Below are 15,441 nucleotides of genomic sequence, written 5' to 3'. Positions count from 1 at the left end.
AAATTGTCACCAGAAGGACCCAATAGCATTGAATATACTTTTAACCTTATGCAAAACCAAAACAAATGGGTAATACCGAAAATTAGTTTATCATCAGGTCCTCAGGCCAGACAACTTCTGAATCTAAATAAAAATTGTAGTAACTCCAAAAATGGTATATTCTACCTTTAGAGTCAGTCGTTTAATAATCAAGGAAGCCTCTGAGCTGGTTGACATGGGCCTCCCCACAAAATGAGAAAGAATTAGTGTGTTAGGGGAATTCTTCTGTTGTAATTGGATCCTGAAAGAAAAAGACCTTTTGTAAGACTGATAAACCTCCTTTACTGTCAACAAAAAAGAATTCACAATGCATTAAGCATCAATTGCTACCTGTTAGTAATTACAAGATCAGTTAATTTTGAATTAATATGGGAAATTTCCATTTTTACTCCACTTTTAGATTCTTTTAAATAAACCGTTAAAAATTATAGCTTCATTTTATTTACAAATTGATGTGACTAATGTTAATTAAAACATTTGAGGTTAAAGTATTAGTAAAATGAACATTTACCTAGGAAGAAAGTTTCTATGGTAAGTACAAAAATAATATTTTGAAGTATAACTTTGAATAAAAGGGCAATAAAAAGGAAATAACATATGATAATTCCTCAATGTAAATAATAACTATGAATGAAAGAAAATGGTCTTACCTCTTGTTTTTAAATAACATGATGAACTAAAATAAGAGTTTATTAGCTTAAATGAACCTTAGTCCATAATTTAAAGAACCAGTTTTACATTCATAGTAAAGATTATCCTTTATTTTGATATTCTTTATGATTTATTTCACTCTAAATAGTGTGTCTTATTTCAAATATTTAAAATCCCAATGAATCTTTAAAGATGAGCCCAGTAACTGAAAATAAAGGTACATGCCTCTGTAATTCACCTAATGCCCTGTCACACTGACCACTCCCTTCAGTTCAGTTCAACTGCTCAGTCCAACTCTGTGACCCCATGGACTGCAGCACGCCAGGCTTCCCTGTCAATCACCAACTCTTAGAGCTTGCTCAAGCTCATGTCCATTGAGTTGTTGATGCCATCCATCTTATCCTTTGTCATCCGCTTCTCCTGCCTTCAAACTTTCCCAGCATTAGGGTCTTTTCCAATGAGTCAGTTCTTTGAATCAGGTGGCCAAAGTATTGGAGCTTCAGCTTTAGAATCAGTCCTCACAATGAATATTCGGGATTGATCTCCTTTGGGATTGACCGGTTTGATCTCCTTGCTGTCCAAGGGACTCTCAAGAGTCTTCTCCAACACCACAGTTCAAAAGCATCAATTTTTCAGTGCTCAGCTTTCTTTATGGTCCAAATATCACATCCATACATGACTACTGGAAAAACCATAGCTTTGACTAGACAGACCTTTGTCGACAAAGTAATGTCTCTGCTTTTTAATATGCTGTCTAGGTTGGTCATAGCTTTTCTTCCAAGGAACAAACATCTTTTAATTTTGTGGCTGCAGTCATCATCTGCAGTGATTTTAGAGGCCAAGAAAATAAAGTCTGTCACTGTTTCCATTGTTTCCCCATTTATTTTCCATGAAGTGATGGGACCAGATGCCAAGATCTTAGTTTTCTGAATATTGAGTTTTAAGCCACATTTTTTACTCCCTCTCACTTTCATCAAGAGGCTCTTTAGTTCCTCTTAGCTTTCTGCCATAAGGGTGGTGTGATCTGCATATCGGAGGTTATTGATATTGATATTAACCACTCCCTTAGCTCTGACCTATATAATTTATGTGGGCTTCCCTGGTGGCTTAGTGGTAAAGAACCAGCCAGCCAGTGCAGGAGACTCAAGAGATGCCAGTTCGATCCGAGTTGGGAAGATCCCCTGGAGAGGGGAATGGCAACCCACTCCACTATTCTTGCCTGGGAAATCCCATGGACCGAGGAGCCTGACAGGCTACAATCCATGAGGTCACAAAAGAGTCAGACTTAACGACTAAACAACAACATAATTTATGTACACAATCACAAATGCTATTCCTTTCTCATTCTGTATCTTCCCTCTAACATTCAAGTTGTATATTTCTCAGGGCATGAGTCTGTTATTTTACTCTTTTTGCTTTTTTAATATTCAATACAGGCCCTGCAGGAAGGTAGACATGCAATAATTCACTTTGTTGAATGAGTTCAGTAGTTCAAATGATGACAACAATAACTGTTTAATTGCACTGTATCATACCACTTTGATAAAAGAAGGGACTTTCCAGAGCCTGGTCCTCCAGATACAAGAAGGGGTGGAATTGGTGCTGGTGCTGCCACAAGATCATTAAGGCGCTGGTAGTACTAGAAATAAAAATGAATGTAAATTGTAAATTGTGAAGAAGAACATGCCTCTTCAAATACTAAATAGAGTCAATTTCCAATTATCCTCTGAAATCAGTGGAGAAAAGCTGCAAGAAAAAATGAAATCTAGCTCTGTGAAGAATACTGTTGATAGCTTGATAGGGATTGCATTGAATCTATAAATTGCTTTGGGTAGTATACTCATTTTCACTATATTGATTCTTCCAATCCATGAACATGGTATATTTCTCCATCTATTAATGTCCTCTTTGATTTCTTTCACCAGTGTTTTATAGTTTTCTATATACAGGTCTTTAGTTTCTTTAGGTAGATATATTCCTAAGTATTTTATTCTTTTCATTGCAATGGTGAATGGAATTCTTTCCTTAATTTCTCTTTCTGTTTTCTCATTATTACTGTATAGGAATGCAAGGGATTTCTGTGTGTTGATTTTATATCCTGCAACTTTACTATAATCATTGATTAGTTCTAGTAATTTTCTGGTGGAGTCTTTAGGGTTTTCTATGTAGAGGATCATGTCATCTGCAAATAGTGAGAGTTTTACTTCTTCTTTTCCAGTTTGGATTCCTTTTATTTCTTTTTCTGCTCTGATTGCTGTGGCCAAAACTTCCAAAACTATGTTGAATAGTAATGGTGAAAGTGGGCACCCTTGTCTTGTTCCTGACTTTAGAGGAAATGCTTTCAATTTTTCACCATTGAGGATAATGTTTGCTGTGGGTTTGTCATATATATAGCTTCACAGAGCTAGAACAAATAATTTCACAATTTGTATGGAAACACAAAAAACCTCGATTAGCCAAAGCTATCTTGAGAAAGAAGAATGAACTGGAGGAATCAACCTACCTGACTTCAGGCTCTACTACAAAGCCACAGTCATCAAGACAGTATGGTACTGGCACAAAGACAGAAATATAGATCAATGGAACAAAATAGAAAGCCCAGAGATAAATCCACGCACATATGGACACCTTATCTTTGACAAAGGAGGAAAGAATATACAATGGATTAAAGACAATCTCTTTAACAAGTGGTGCTGGGAAAACTGGTCAACCACTTGTAAAAGAATGAAACTAGAACACTTTCTAACACCATACACAAAAATAAACTCAAAATGGATTAAAGATCTAAACGTAAGACCAGAAACTATAAAACTCCTAGAGGAGAACATAGGCAAAACACTCTCCGACATACATCACAGCAGGATCCTCTATGACCCACCTCCCAGAATATTGGATATAAAAGCAAAAATAAACAAATGGGACCTAGTTAAACTTAAAAGCTTCTGCACAACAAAGGAAACTATTAGCAAGGTGAAAAGACAGCCTTCGGAATGGGAGAAAATAATAGCAAATGAAGCAACTGACAAACAACTAATCTCAAAAATATACAAGCAACTCCTACAGCTCAATTCCAGAAAAATAAATGACCCAATCAAAAAATGGGCCCAAGAACTAAATAGACATTTCTCCAAAGAAGACATACAGATGGCTAACAACACATGAAAAGATGCTCAACATCACTCATTATCAAAGAAATACAAATCAAAACCATTATGAGGTGCCATTTCACGCCAGTCAGAATGGCTGCGATCCAAAAGTCTACAAGCAATAAATGCTGGAGAGGGTGTGGAGAAAAGGGAACCCTCTTACACTGTTGGTGGGAATGCAAACTAGTACAGCCACTATGGAGAACAGTGTGGAGATTCCTTAAAAAACTGGAAATAGAACTGCCTTATGATCCAGCAATCCCACTGCTGGGCATACACACTGAGGAAACCAGAAGGGAAAGAGACACGTGTACCCCAATGTTCATCGCAGCACTGTTTATAATAGCCAGGACATGGAAGCAACCTAGATGTCACCTGTTCTGAAGACCATCTCAGTTTCCAAGGATTCCTGAGAAACAATGAGAAGGTCTTATCTGAAGCCTTGGAGTCACCAAACTCACTACAGAGAATCAAGTTAGGACAGGCCACCTAAGATCTTTTTGAAATTGAGTGAATTCTATGCAAAGCCCAAGAACTCTTATTTCCGAGGCCATCCCAGATAGGAAAACTTGGTTCAGAGCTGAAAAGGAACTTGCTCAGAAAACTGCAAGATCTCAGTTGTTATAAAGGAATTTCCAAAGTCATCTTGAGGGTTAGGATGTTAAGTGTACCAGTGGTGTAAATGATAACTGATGAAGAATCAAAAGAATGTGTAATAAGCAGTTTGTGTGAGCTTTAGGGTAGCAGAGATTTCTAGCAATTACAATAAATAATTACTTAGTATAGTTTTTCAATCAGTTTTTCTGTTTGTCATATCATATTTCCCAGGAATTCAAATATTTCTGATAGAAATGATGCTTCTCAAGAAACAAAGGGCTTATTTGATTTATGACCTCATAAACCTCGTAAATTGTTAGGTTATATGACCTAACAATTTAGTTCATGGCCCCACCTAAAGTCTAGGTGGCTTAAAGTGGTAAAGAATCTGCCTGCCAATGCAGGAGACTCAGGAGACCTGGGTTCAATCTGTGGATCAGGAAGATCCCCTGCAGGAGGAAATGGCAACCCACTCTAGTATTCTTGCCTGGAGAATCCCATGGACAGAGGAGCCTGGCAGGCTACAATCGATAGGGTAGCAAAGAGTCAGATACTACTGAGCACGTACACGAAGTCTTTTTATAGACCTGTGTTTCCCACATTAAGACTCCTTGCCACAGAAGAAAGCACGGGATTTATAGCCAGAAGATCTAGGTTAAAATCTTACATCTGCAATCTATACTCTGTAGGCTCATAGGCAAACTGTAATCTGAACCTTAGGTTCTTCAATTATAAAATAGTGATATCTTGCCTTCCTTATGAAATAACAATTTAACATTACCATGTGATGGGTACCGTGTCAAGTGCTTTATGTGCAAGATCTGGTTTAGTCCCCCCAACAACCATGTGAGGTAGGTTCTATAGTCATCCTCATTTTATACACAAGAAAGTCAAAGCTTAGAGCTAAGTTGCTTGGTCAAAAGCCATAGTGAGGAAACAGTGGAACCAAGACATAAAACTGAGTCTAAATTATAAAAGCCATTAAAAGTTCTATAAAAAAAATAGCTGTTAGTGACAGTTACTGTAATATTAAGATATTCTTTTATTAATTTTTAAATATTAAGTGTTTTTTAAACTTGAAGATAGATTCTTTGTACACTTCTAGTCTTGTTTATTCGCTTAGATATTTAAAGATGCTGAAGGACAGATCTGCCTATTGCGTTAACTACTCTGCTTTGTTTTCTGGATGTTTGGTATTTTGATTCCTCTAGGAACTGGAAGAATAGATAGCCTGACTATTTTTATCAGGTTTCCTAGGCATATTATCTTAGAGAATTGCAGACGGTAGCATAATAAACATGTAGTTGATAAATCCTAATCTGTAACTAGGGCTTCCCAGGTGGCACTAGTGGTAAAGAACCCAGCTGCCAATGCAGGAGACATAAGAGACGTGGGTTCAATCCCTGGGTTGGGAAGATCCCTTGGAGGAAGGCATGGCAACCCACGTCAGTATTCTTGCCTGAAGAATCCCATGGACAGAGGAGCCTGGTGGGCTACGGCAAATAGGGTCGCAAACAGTCAGACATGACTGAAGTGACTTTGCACACAAGCACAATCTGTAAGTAAACATGTTTGATGTTCATAAGTATATTTGAATCTCACTTTTTTTCACATGATACAAACCTAAGCACATGTCTCAACATGGATAATTGAGCCATCAGGAAGTTATTAACATAGTCCTTAACCTTGACTATAATTAGATTAAACCACAATTACATTACAGCTTTTAAGTGCAACTGATTTTTGTTGGAACTGTAAACCAAATGCTTACTTTCTCGAATCCCAACTCATGGGCTGAATTTGAAGCTTGCTGAAAAGCTTCCATTTGCTCTTGTTCATCATGTATGTCCCACAGAACATCACCAAAATCATCTTCTTCTGGAATAGAATCTTCACTGCCCAAATCCTTGGTGTCTAGGTCTGTGTTTTCAAAGCCCAGGATGTCCTGAACACCAAGAGCAAGCACACAAAAGTGAATGAAGGTGGGGAGGGAGGAGGGAGGAGGGTTCAGGATGGGGAACACATGTATACCTGTGGCGGATTCATTTTGATATTTGGCAAAACTAATACAATTATGTAAAGTTTAAAAATAAAATAAAATTAGAAAAAAAAAAAAGTGAATGAAGGAAGTGAAGACCTTGTACAGTATAGTCAGCACACAGGCCTAAGGTGGCCCTCATCTACCTTGGAGGGCAAGTTCAAACCTATGGCCTTTAATGGTACCTCCAGGGATCAATTTATAACTATAAAATTAAGCAATAGTTTAAAAATAAAGGTAAAGAAATATTAGGGCTTCCTTGGTGGCTCAGACAGTAAAGAATCTGCCTGCAATGCAGGAGATTGAGGTTCAGTCCCTGGATCAGGAAGATCTCCTGAAGAAGGGAATGGCAACCCACCCCAGTATCCTTGCCTGGAGAAATCCATCAACAGAGGAAGCTGGTGGCTTAGAGTACATGGGATCGCAAAGACTTGGACACAACTGAGTGACTAACAGAACAACACAAAGAAATATTAAAATAATAAAAACAAAGACCTCTCTCTTTCATTAAAGTTAGAGGGGATCTGGTTTCTGAAAAATATTACACAATAGGGTTGTATTTGGCTAGTGAACAATTTTAAAGACTGTGCTAATGTCTAAGATATATGCTGCTTTACATTTTTATAAGAATTTAATTACTAATTAGGGTTTTTTTATGTTAAATATCTCTGCTGTGATATCTACTCTTTATATTAATCACTGAAAATATATTGTCCTACAAGTGATAAAGTTGGTGAGTATGTCCATTTTCATTTATTACCATTTATTCTGTTTAATTCATTTATTTCGGGGCTCACTCTTTTTCTCTAATAACATATCTCCATACTTTAACATGAGTTAATTTTTAAAAAGTAATCTAAACCCTTATTTCTCAAATAGAGTTCCCAGTACCCTGAGGGAGAGGTCAGCAGGTAAGAATAAACACAGACTAAACATCTTCTTGTGTCCATTTTACTTGAAGATAGGGAATACTTTTTATTATCATTATTAGCATTTTTGCTGATACATAATTTTGAATGATTTTTAATATTAAAAATAAAGAGGTAAATATCAAGCAAAATATTTAACTCACATAAAGTTTCAAGATAATACTGAGATATCATAGAAACTTTTAGTCTGAGATGTCTCTGAGATCCGTGACCTCAGACACACAGAGGTATGTTTTCACTCGTCTGTATGGTTAGGAGGATAGTAAAATCCATCCTGAATTTTTCTATTTACAAAAACTCAAGGTGCACACAGAACCTGAGGAGACCCTCTATTGAACAGGATGAACATTATCCCTCAAATACTTGCTTTTTACCTACCGCTTTTGTAATCCATTTTATACCTGATGGGTATTAAAGAATCAAATTGTTTGTGAGCTCAGAGATACAGATACACAGTACTGGGAATGTCACAACAATACTACAGGATGGACTCTTGCCAGAAACAAGGGCACACAACTCAAGCATTGTTTTCAAAAAAGCAAACAAGTGATTTTCTCTGGAAAACTCAATTTTGTTGAAATCAGTCAAGATATTTGAGATGAAATCTTACAGGGAATGCATATTTACCTGTTTAATAATCTTTTCTACATAAATATAGGTTTTATAGACTCCTTCTGCAGGATCTCCCAAGTGATCAATGATCTAGTGGGGGGGGAAAAAAAGAAGTTTAACAACAAGAAAAAGCAATACTAACAGGAGGAGGAGGTGGTACTGAACATTTTTACAGGTTTATGTGTCAGGAACAGTTCTAAGTGCTCTGTGTGTATAGCTCACTTAGCCTCACAACCCTATAAGAAGACACTGTTATTCTCTCCATTTTCTAGAAGAGGAAACTGAGGCAAGTTAAATAACTTGTCTAAGGTCACACAGGGATTTTGTGTGAACAATGTTGCAAATAAAACAAAACATATGCCTTTTTTTTTTTTTTTGGTTCATGTGTTCATCTGGAAAAGTGACTGGTATTGGTGATGCCAAAACTCTGTCCAGGACCTGGTATCACCACTGAAAGTCCACTTTGTCTGGACTGATGCACACAGCTGACCATTGTGACACGAAAGAGCAGGAACCTACTAAGGACCTGGATAGGTGGGATGGTATGTGCTGGGGCCCTGGAAGCAGCGTCTACACCCCTGGGTGTGCTGCGAGGCCATGGAACCTCCATCTCTGCCTGCAAACAGAAGCAGATTTTATCATGTGGAGCAGAGACTGTGGAAAGTATTCCTAAGTTTGGCTTGATTCTTTTTATCTCACAGCCTCGGGGGAAATAATTTTTGTTTCTTTCTTCTTGTCCTGCAACCTCAACACGTAGGCTCATATAAAAGCCCTCTCTGAATATTGCTTGCTTTCTGCCTATTTGTTTTGGAAGGGTAATCAGGATAACCTGAGGAAACGTGGAAGGGTTGGGGTCCCTGGTTGTGGTGAGGGGGAACCAGCCTTTCTTTAGTGGGAGTTAATGGGGCTTCCTCTGCTTTTCTCTGTGGACCTGGGGCCTAGGTGCTCAGCAAATCTGTGGGTTATTTATAGAATGATCCAGAGGAGTGGTGGGGGGAGGAGGCCATGTGCCAAGGCTGAGGGGGCCTTCACCTGGGGAGCAGGTGGGGGTGCAGAGGACAAGGTACCCCCACAACTGCCCCTCTCAGCTCCTTCCCTGTTTGGCTGGGGGGCTTGGCCCCAGGTGAAAGGAATAGTCTTTTTTTTCAGGAAAACTCCAATGGCTGAATTCTCATAGTTTTGTTTCAGGTAAAAACTTGTAGATTCCTTGCTAATCACTTCACCTTTTGGGTTATGAACATTCCAAAGCTAGGCAACGCCAAATACCAGCCTTTATTGTTTTAATCACTCTGCTGAATGTCCCTTCTCTTGATGTCCTGAATGGCATTTTTTTTTTTCTTAAACACATAGTCACACACACATGAATTAAACAGCTAATTTCATCTTATGTATTTCTGTACCATTCAATATACATAACATTCAAAATCCATCTTTATGCCAGTAAAACTACAATTCTACAAAACAAAGCAAAGAAGTTTAGCCTACATTTAAATTTATAATCATAGTAGAGAGATTGTGACTCCTATATAAAAAAATTCAACCTGTGGTATACTAATTTTTAAAAGCAGTATCTATAGAATAAGTAACTTCCCTTGTAGCATCTAGTAACATAGGCTGGTACTAAAATAAATTAAAATAGGATGAAATGGCTCTGGAGATTAACTATAATAAAAATGTACTCTTTTTTTCTTAGACTCTTCACTGTGTTATGCTGACTTCAAGAAAAATGTTTGTATTCACATTTGATCTTATTTTCTGGCTGGACATAGAGAAACAGAAACTTTGTGAAAACCCTAGAGTTGTTTAATTGTATTCTTACCATTAACTATAAACATTTACCAAGTTATCTCAGCATGCAGTAATGCAAAGCCTGTAATCGCTATTCTAAAATACATTCTGCTTTGCATCTAAGATGATCAAATCCTTCTCCCACTCATCATCAGTTTTTGGCTTTTCCCAAAGCCCTCAGAAAGGGTTACCAGGAAAAGGCTCTTCTTTACACTGATCCTTGGCCAATAATAGATAGAACGACTCTGTGCTTGAGAAAAATGCACAGTAATGATTCTGATTTGCCCACTTACATATCATATACTTTTTAGGTATATATCACTATTCGTGTCTCGTTCTCTCATAGTCCACGACTAATCTCTTAGGAAATCTATTGACTCTGTCAAAATTTATTCAGAATCCTGTCACTTCTCATCACATCCTTTGGTCTGAGCCATCAGCAACTCTCGTCTGGATAACAGCAGGAGCTCTCCAGCTCTGTCCCCCTCCACTACCCTCCCTTCAAACCACAGTCAGTTCTCAACACAGCAGCCCAAGACAGCCTTGTCACAACAGCATTTCTTCCTCTTTGGTTAAAGTCCTTCAATGGCTCCCCACCTCACTCTAAGTGAGAAAAACCAAGGTTTTTCAGGATTGGCTCACATCCCCTCACTCACTCTGCTCCAGCCACACTAGCATCCTTCCTTTCCTCAAACATGCCAGGCTCACTCCCACCTCATGGCTTTTGTCCCAGCACACTGCTCTCCCAAGCATGTTCTTAAAAACAACCTATGAAATTTACCTTGGCTTTGCTGGTCTTGTTCAGGTTAGAAACTTGATCAATCAGTTGCTGGACAGAGTCAGAACTGACTTTCCCATCCTCCAAACGATGATAAATTAATCGTGGTTTGCCTTCAGGGTTTTTCAGAAAAGCTTCTTCACAGTCTTCCAATAAAAGACTAGATTGGAAATCAGTATTTCTTGTGCTACACTGCACTGTGGCAGCACACAGATAGTCTATTAACCTAAGTCCCAAGAAGGGGATTTCCTACAATGACAAGCGGCCAGGAAATGCCCTGCTGCAGAACAAGTGAAACTTTCCAAAAATGGATGTTTTTTATAGCTTTGTTCTAGCTTATATTAAAGTACAGTATATTCACTAGCAGAGTAGACAATAGCAGACAAAAATTGGGCAATAAATTAAATTTAAAATCATACATAAATTTATTTAAATATAATTTTTTAAAACAACTTCTCAAAAATACTGTTAAACATTGCTCAAAATAATGCACCAGACTCATGACACTTTGCAAATAAATGGAAAACCTAATTCCATATACAATTATATAATTCTCAAGTTAAAACACAAATATTATCAGCCTCAAGGTTTCAAGATTTTCTCTCCTCTAGTCCTTTAGCCTTTACTCATCCAGTAAATGATCTGAATCCTTATACCCCAGATACACTGTAAGAAAGATCCAGAGGCAAATGAGAAAGGCTAGAAAGGCTAGGTAAAAATCTTGACCAAGGTAAAGGTTAAAAAGAAATTCTGTTACAATGTACTATAACTATAACTATAGTTTGTACTATTCCTATTTAAGTTCTAGAAATCTTATAGACTATTAGCATTTTCTATATCACAAGGAAAACTATAAATTTCCCTTTCTAAAAGGCATTAAATCAAAATTTGTCTAGGGAGGCAAATAAGTACTGTATATACAAGGGAAAGCAATTATACGATTCAGAATCTTCATTAAAAAACTAAAATACCAGCCCTAATACAAAACAGAAGAAAAAACAAAGAGGAAACCCAAAAAAAAAACAACATGGTTGCAAAGATTAAAGAATTAACGAGAAAAACAACAAATGACATATACTACCACCTGAGATAAAACGTTACCCAGATGTTAAATATAAAACAGGATATATTCTTAATAAATATAAAAACAAAACAAGAAAGGAAAACAGGGAGGGGAGGTAAAGAACTCCAACTAGAGGAAATCAAGTTGAAGGAATCCTCAAACTTGTTTTGTGAAAAGGTTCCTTGACTAGGTGGTTCCCCGGCCACCTGGCCTCTGGCTATCCAGACTATACTCTATAGTCTTAAGGATCAAGGATGGGTTATACTGCAGAGTCTCTTGTAAAGCTTAGGGCTCCAAACACTTCCATACACAGTTAAAGTCAGAGTTGGTCCTCAATAAAAAGAGAAAAAATGCTTTGGAAGGATTAAATACAATCAGATAGAAAGTATAGAAAGAAAAACTAACCCCTTATTTAACCTTCTATCTATCCTATTCTGTCTTCTATCTATATATCTAACTGGTAGAAAAAAAAAAAAGAAAAACTTTGTTTGCAGATTAGATTCATTGGTGTGATTATATTTACATTATAAGAAAACTGCTCACTTTACAGGATTTAAGTAGTTACCTCCTCAGCAAATTAAAAGTATGATTTAACACTTATACAAGTGTTCAAGTGCCTCTCAATCTGTATATGAACAAAGAAAATAATGAAGGTTAACGCTAATTACTGAAATCAGGGGTCACCACCCTTTTTTGTGAAGAGTCAGCTAGCCAACATTTTAGGCTTTGCAGTACACACTGTCTCTGCCGAAATAATCAACGCTGGTGGTACACTGTGAAAGCGGCTGTAGACAATACACAAATAAAGGAACGTATCTGTGTTCCAGTAAAATTTTATTTATAAAAACAGGTGACTGGCTGGATTTGACTTGAGGGCCATGGTTTGCTAAACCCTGATTAAAATGATCTTACATTAATGATGTTAATCTTATAACCTATCGAAAACAAGCCTAACAGTGTGAAACTTTTTATTAATATTTCCTTGGAAGAAAAGTTATGAACAACCTAGATAGCATATTGAAAAGCAGAGACATTACTTTGCCAACAAAGGTCCATCTAGTCAAGGCTATGGTTTTTCCAGTGGTCATGTATGGATATGAGAGTTGGACTGTGAAGAAAGCTGAGTGCTGAAGAATTGATGCTTTTGAACTGTGGTGTTGGAGAAGACTCTTGAGAGTCCCTTGGACTGCAAGGAGATCCAACCAGTCCATCCTAAAGGAGATCAGTCCTGGGTGTTCATTGGAAGGAATGATGCTGAAGCTGAAACTCCAGTACTTTGGCCACCTCATGCGAAGAGCTGAGTCATTCAAAAAGACCCTGATGCTGGGAGGGATAGAGGGCAGGAGGAGAAGGGGACGATAGAGGATTAAATGGCTGGAATGCATCACCGACTTGATAGACATGAGTTTGGGTAAACCCCGGGAGTGGTGATGGACAGAGTGGCCCAGTGTGCTGCGATCCATGGGGTTGCAAAGAGTTGGACATGACTGAGCAAACCTAGATAGCATATTCAGAAGCAGAGACATTATTTTGCCAACAAAGTTTCATCTAGTCAAGGCTATGGTTTTTCCTGTGGTCATGTATGGATGTGAGAGTTGGACTGTGAAGAAGGCTGAGTGCCGAAGAATTTATGCTTTTGAACTGTGGTGTTGGAGAAGATTCTTGAGAGTCCCTTGGACTGCAAGCAGATCCAACCAGTCCATTCTGAAGGAGATCAGCCCTGGGATTTCTTTGGAAGGAATGATGCTAAAGCTGAAACTCCAGTACTTTGGCCACCTCATGCAAAGAGTTGACTCATTGGAAAAGACTCTGATGCTGGGAGGGATTGGAGGCAGGAGGAGAAGGGGATGACAGAGGATGAGATGGCTGGATGGCATCACTGACTCTATGGACGTGAGTCTGAGTGAACTCCGGGAGTTGGTGATGGACAGGGAGGCCTGGTGTGCTGCGATTCATGGGGTCGCAAAGAGTCGGACACGACTGAGCGACTGAACTGAACTGAACTGAACTATGAAAAGTCATATAATTTTTTGAATTTCAAGGATTGTCTTTGATTATAAGAATGCAATTAGAAAGAGAAAACAAGATAGTGGAGGAGTAGGTGGATGTGGAGTACATCTCTCTCCACAGATATATCAGGAATACACCTTCAGACACAGAAGTGTGTGCAGAACACCAGCTGAGAGCAGACAGGAGTACCAGACACACCAGAAAAGAATATACAGAACCACACAAAAACTCAGTAGGATGAAGGAACTAGGAGGAAAAACAGGAATGTTAGTAGGACTGGACCCATCCACAGCAGGTCGGGGACCTGAAGCAGGGGTCCAATCCACACATTGGGGCAACTGTCTGAGTTAGAGGAGAAACATTTATGAGAGTGAACAAGCTGATCTGTGGCAGCCTAAATGCAATGAGAATCAGACAGTCCTTGCCACAGCCATATGCATCCTGGACAAGGACACAGGTCCCCAGAAGGTGCAGCAGCTGAGAGCTGCAACTTAGGGATTGTGGAGCAATCCTAGGGCAAGGGCTGCTGTTGACTGTGGACAGATGGACTGAGGGGATGTGAGGGAGGAGATTGTGGTGGGAAATGCCTGTGAAGGAAAGCCAAGCAGCCATGGAAGCAAGGCAATACTGAGTCACATGTAAGGGTTAGAGCCATCATCATAGCCTCTCTCTCCCCACAGCCAGCATTGGCAGATGAACAATAGAGAGAATGGCCCACCAAGCCCCTGACCTACCTGAACTAGAGTAGGATGCCACCCAGGGTGACTGTTTAAGTGCCTGACTCACCGATCTACAGAGAAGGACCCCAGCCTCTATGTACCTGATGCACTGAACTACAGAGAAGGACCCCAGGCAAGGGAGCCCTCTAAGTGTCTGAATGGATGGAGCTACAGAGAAAGACTAGCCAAAGAGGCCTTCTGATCGCCAGCTACCAGAGACTTGAGAAAAGACTCTGATAGGGCCATAACTCCTGCAGTGAAGGCAGTCTGTGAACCTGCACACTTGGCGCCGCCAAGTCCCTGCAAACCAAGCAGCTGCACCACGTTCATGCTAAACCCTCACTTGGGCAGAGCTGCCACAAGTAAAAAAAAGTCTTGCCACTATGCACATGGGGTCGCTTTGGTTATGTCCAACTCTTCGCGACCCTGTGCACTATGGCCTGCCAGGCTTCTCTATCAGGGGGTCTCTCCAGGCAAGAATACTGGAGCATTTGGGCCATTACTGGTTGCACTCTTCTAGAGCACTATATTTCCTGCTGCCCTAGCTGCCAACTCCCCTGAGTATCTGGTGCTACCAGAACCCCTGCAACCCAAGCAGCTGTACCACCTCTGCAACTGGCCCTCTCTGGGACAGATCCAAGTCCTCCAGGGCAGCCTCAGAAGCAAACCCCAGTGGATGACCAAAGAGGTGGAAATAAAACCACAACTGAAACTTAGGGGCAGGGTGCCTAAGGAAGAAGACCCAAAACCTTCCCACTAGCTGTACAAGTTGCAGATTAAATTCACATGAACAACTAGGCAGACTGTGTGTCTATGGAATGTATAAAAGGACATTGAGAGCTCCCACAAAAGAAAACACACTAGTTCTGACAGCTGTGGATATTGGAGGCAAGAACACACAGGAATCAAACCACATTAGAATCTGAGCTGCCCCCACAGCAGGTCCAGAGACCAGCACAGTGTTGGAGGGCATCCTAGGGAGGTGAGGTGGGCTGTGACTCCCAGTGAGGGAAAGGATCTTGACAGCAGTGACTCAAGAAAAACATTTATTATTCTTATGTTTTAACTTGT

General features: G+C 39.3%; 1 protein-coding gene across 3 annotated transcripts in view; it reads right to left on the bottom strand.

The window, feature by feature from the left end:
• NPHP3 (nephrocystin 3) overlaps positions 1–15,441 on the bottom strand; it is a 54,685-nt gene that overhangs the window by 24,606 nt on the left and 14,638 nt on the right. For all 3 annotated transcript variants that reach the window (XM_027545952.1, XM_027545960.1, XM_027545944.1), the window contains 5 exons: positions 10,582–10,738; positions 8,028–8,102; positions 6,205–6,378; positions 2,226–2,329; positions 166–280 (listed from right to left, as the gene is read on the bottom strand). In XM_027545952.1, coding sequence (XP_027401753.1) covers positions 166–280; positions 2,226–2,329; positions 6,205–6,378; positions 8,028–8,102; positions 10,582–10,738 — 625 coding nt within the window. The remainder of the gene's footprint in view (positions 1–165; positions 281–2,225; positions 2,330–6,204; positions 6,379–8,027; positions 8,103–10,581; positions 10,739–15,441) is intronic.

This window comes from Bos indicus x Bos taurus, chromosome 1 (genome assembly GCF_003369695.1).
Source record: "Bos indicus x Bos taurus breed Angus x Brahman F1 hybrid chromosome 1, Bos_hybrid_MaternalHap_v2.0, whole genome shotgun sequence".
Classification (NCBI taxonomy): domain Eukaryota; kingdom Metazoa; phylum Chordata; class Mammalia; order Artiodactyla; family Bovidae; genus Bos; species Bos indicus x Bos taurus.
This window is presented reverse-complemented; position numbering and strand designations above follow the sequence as displayed.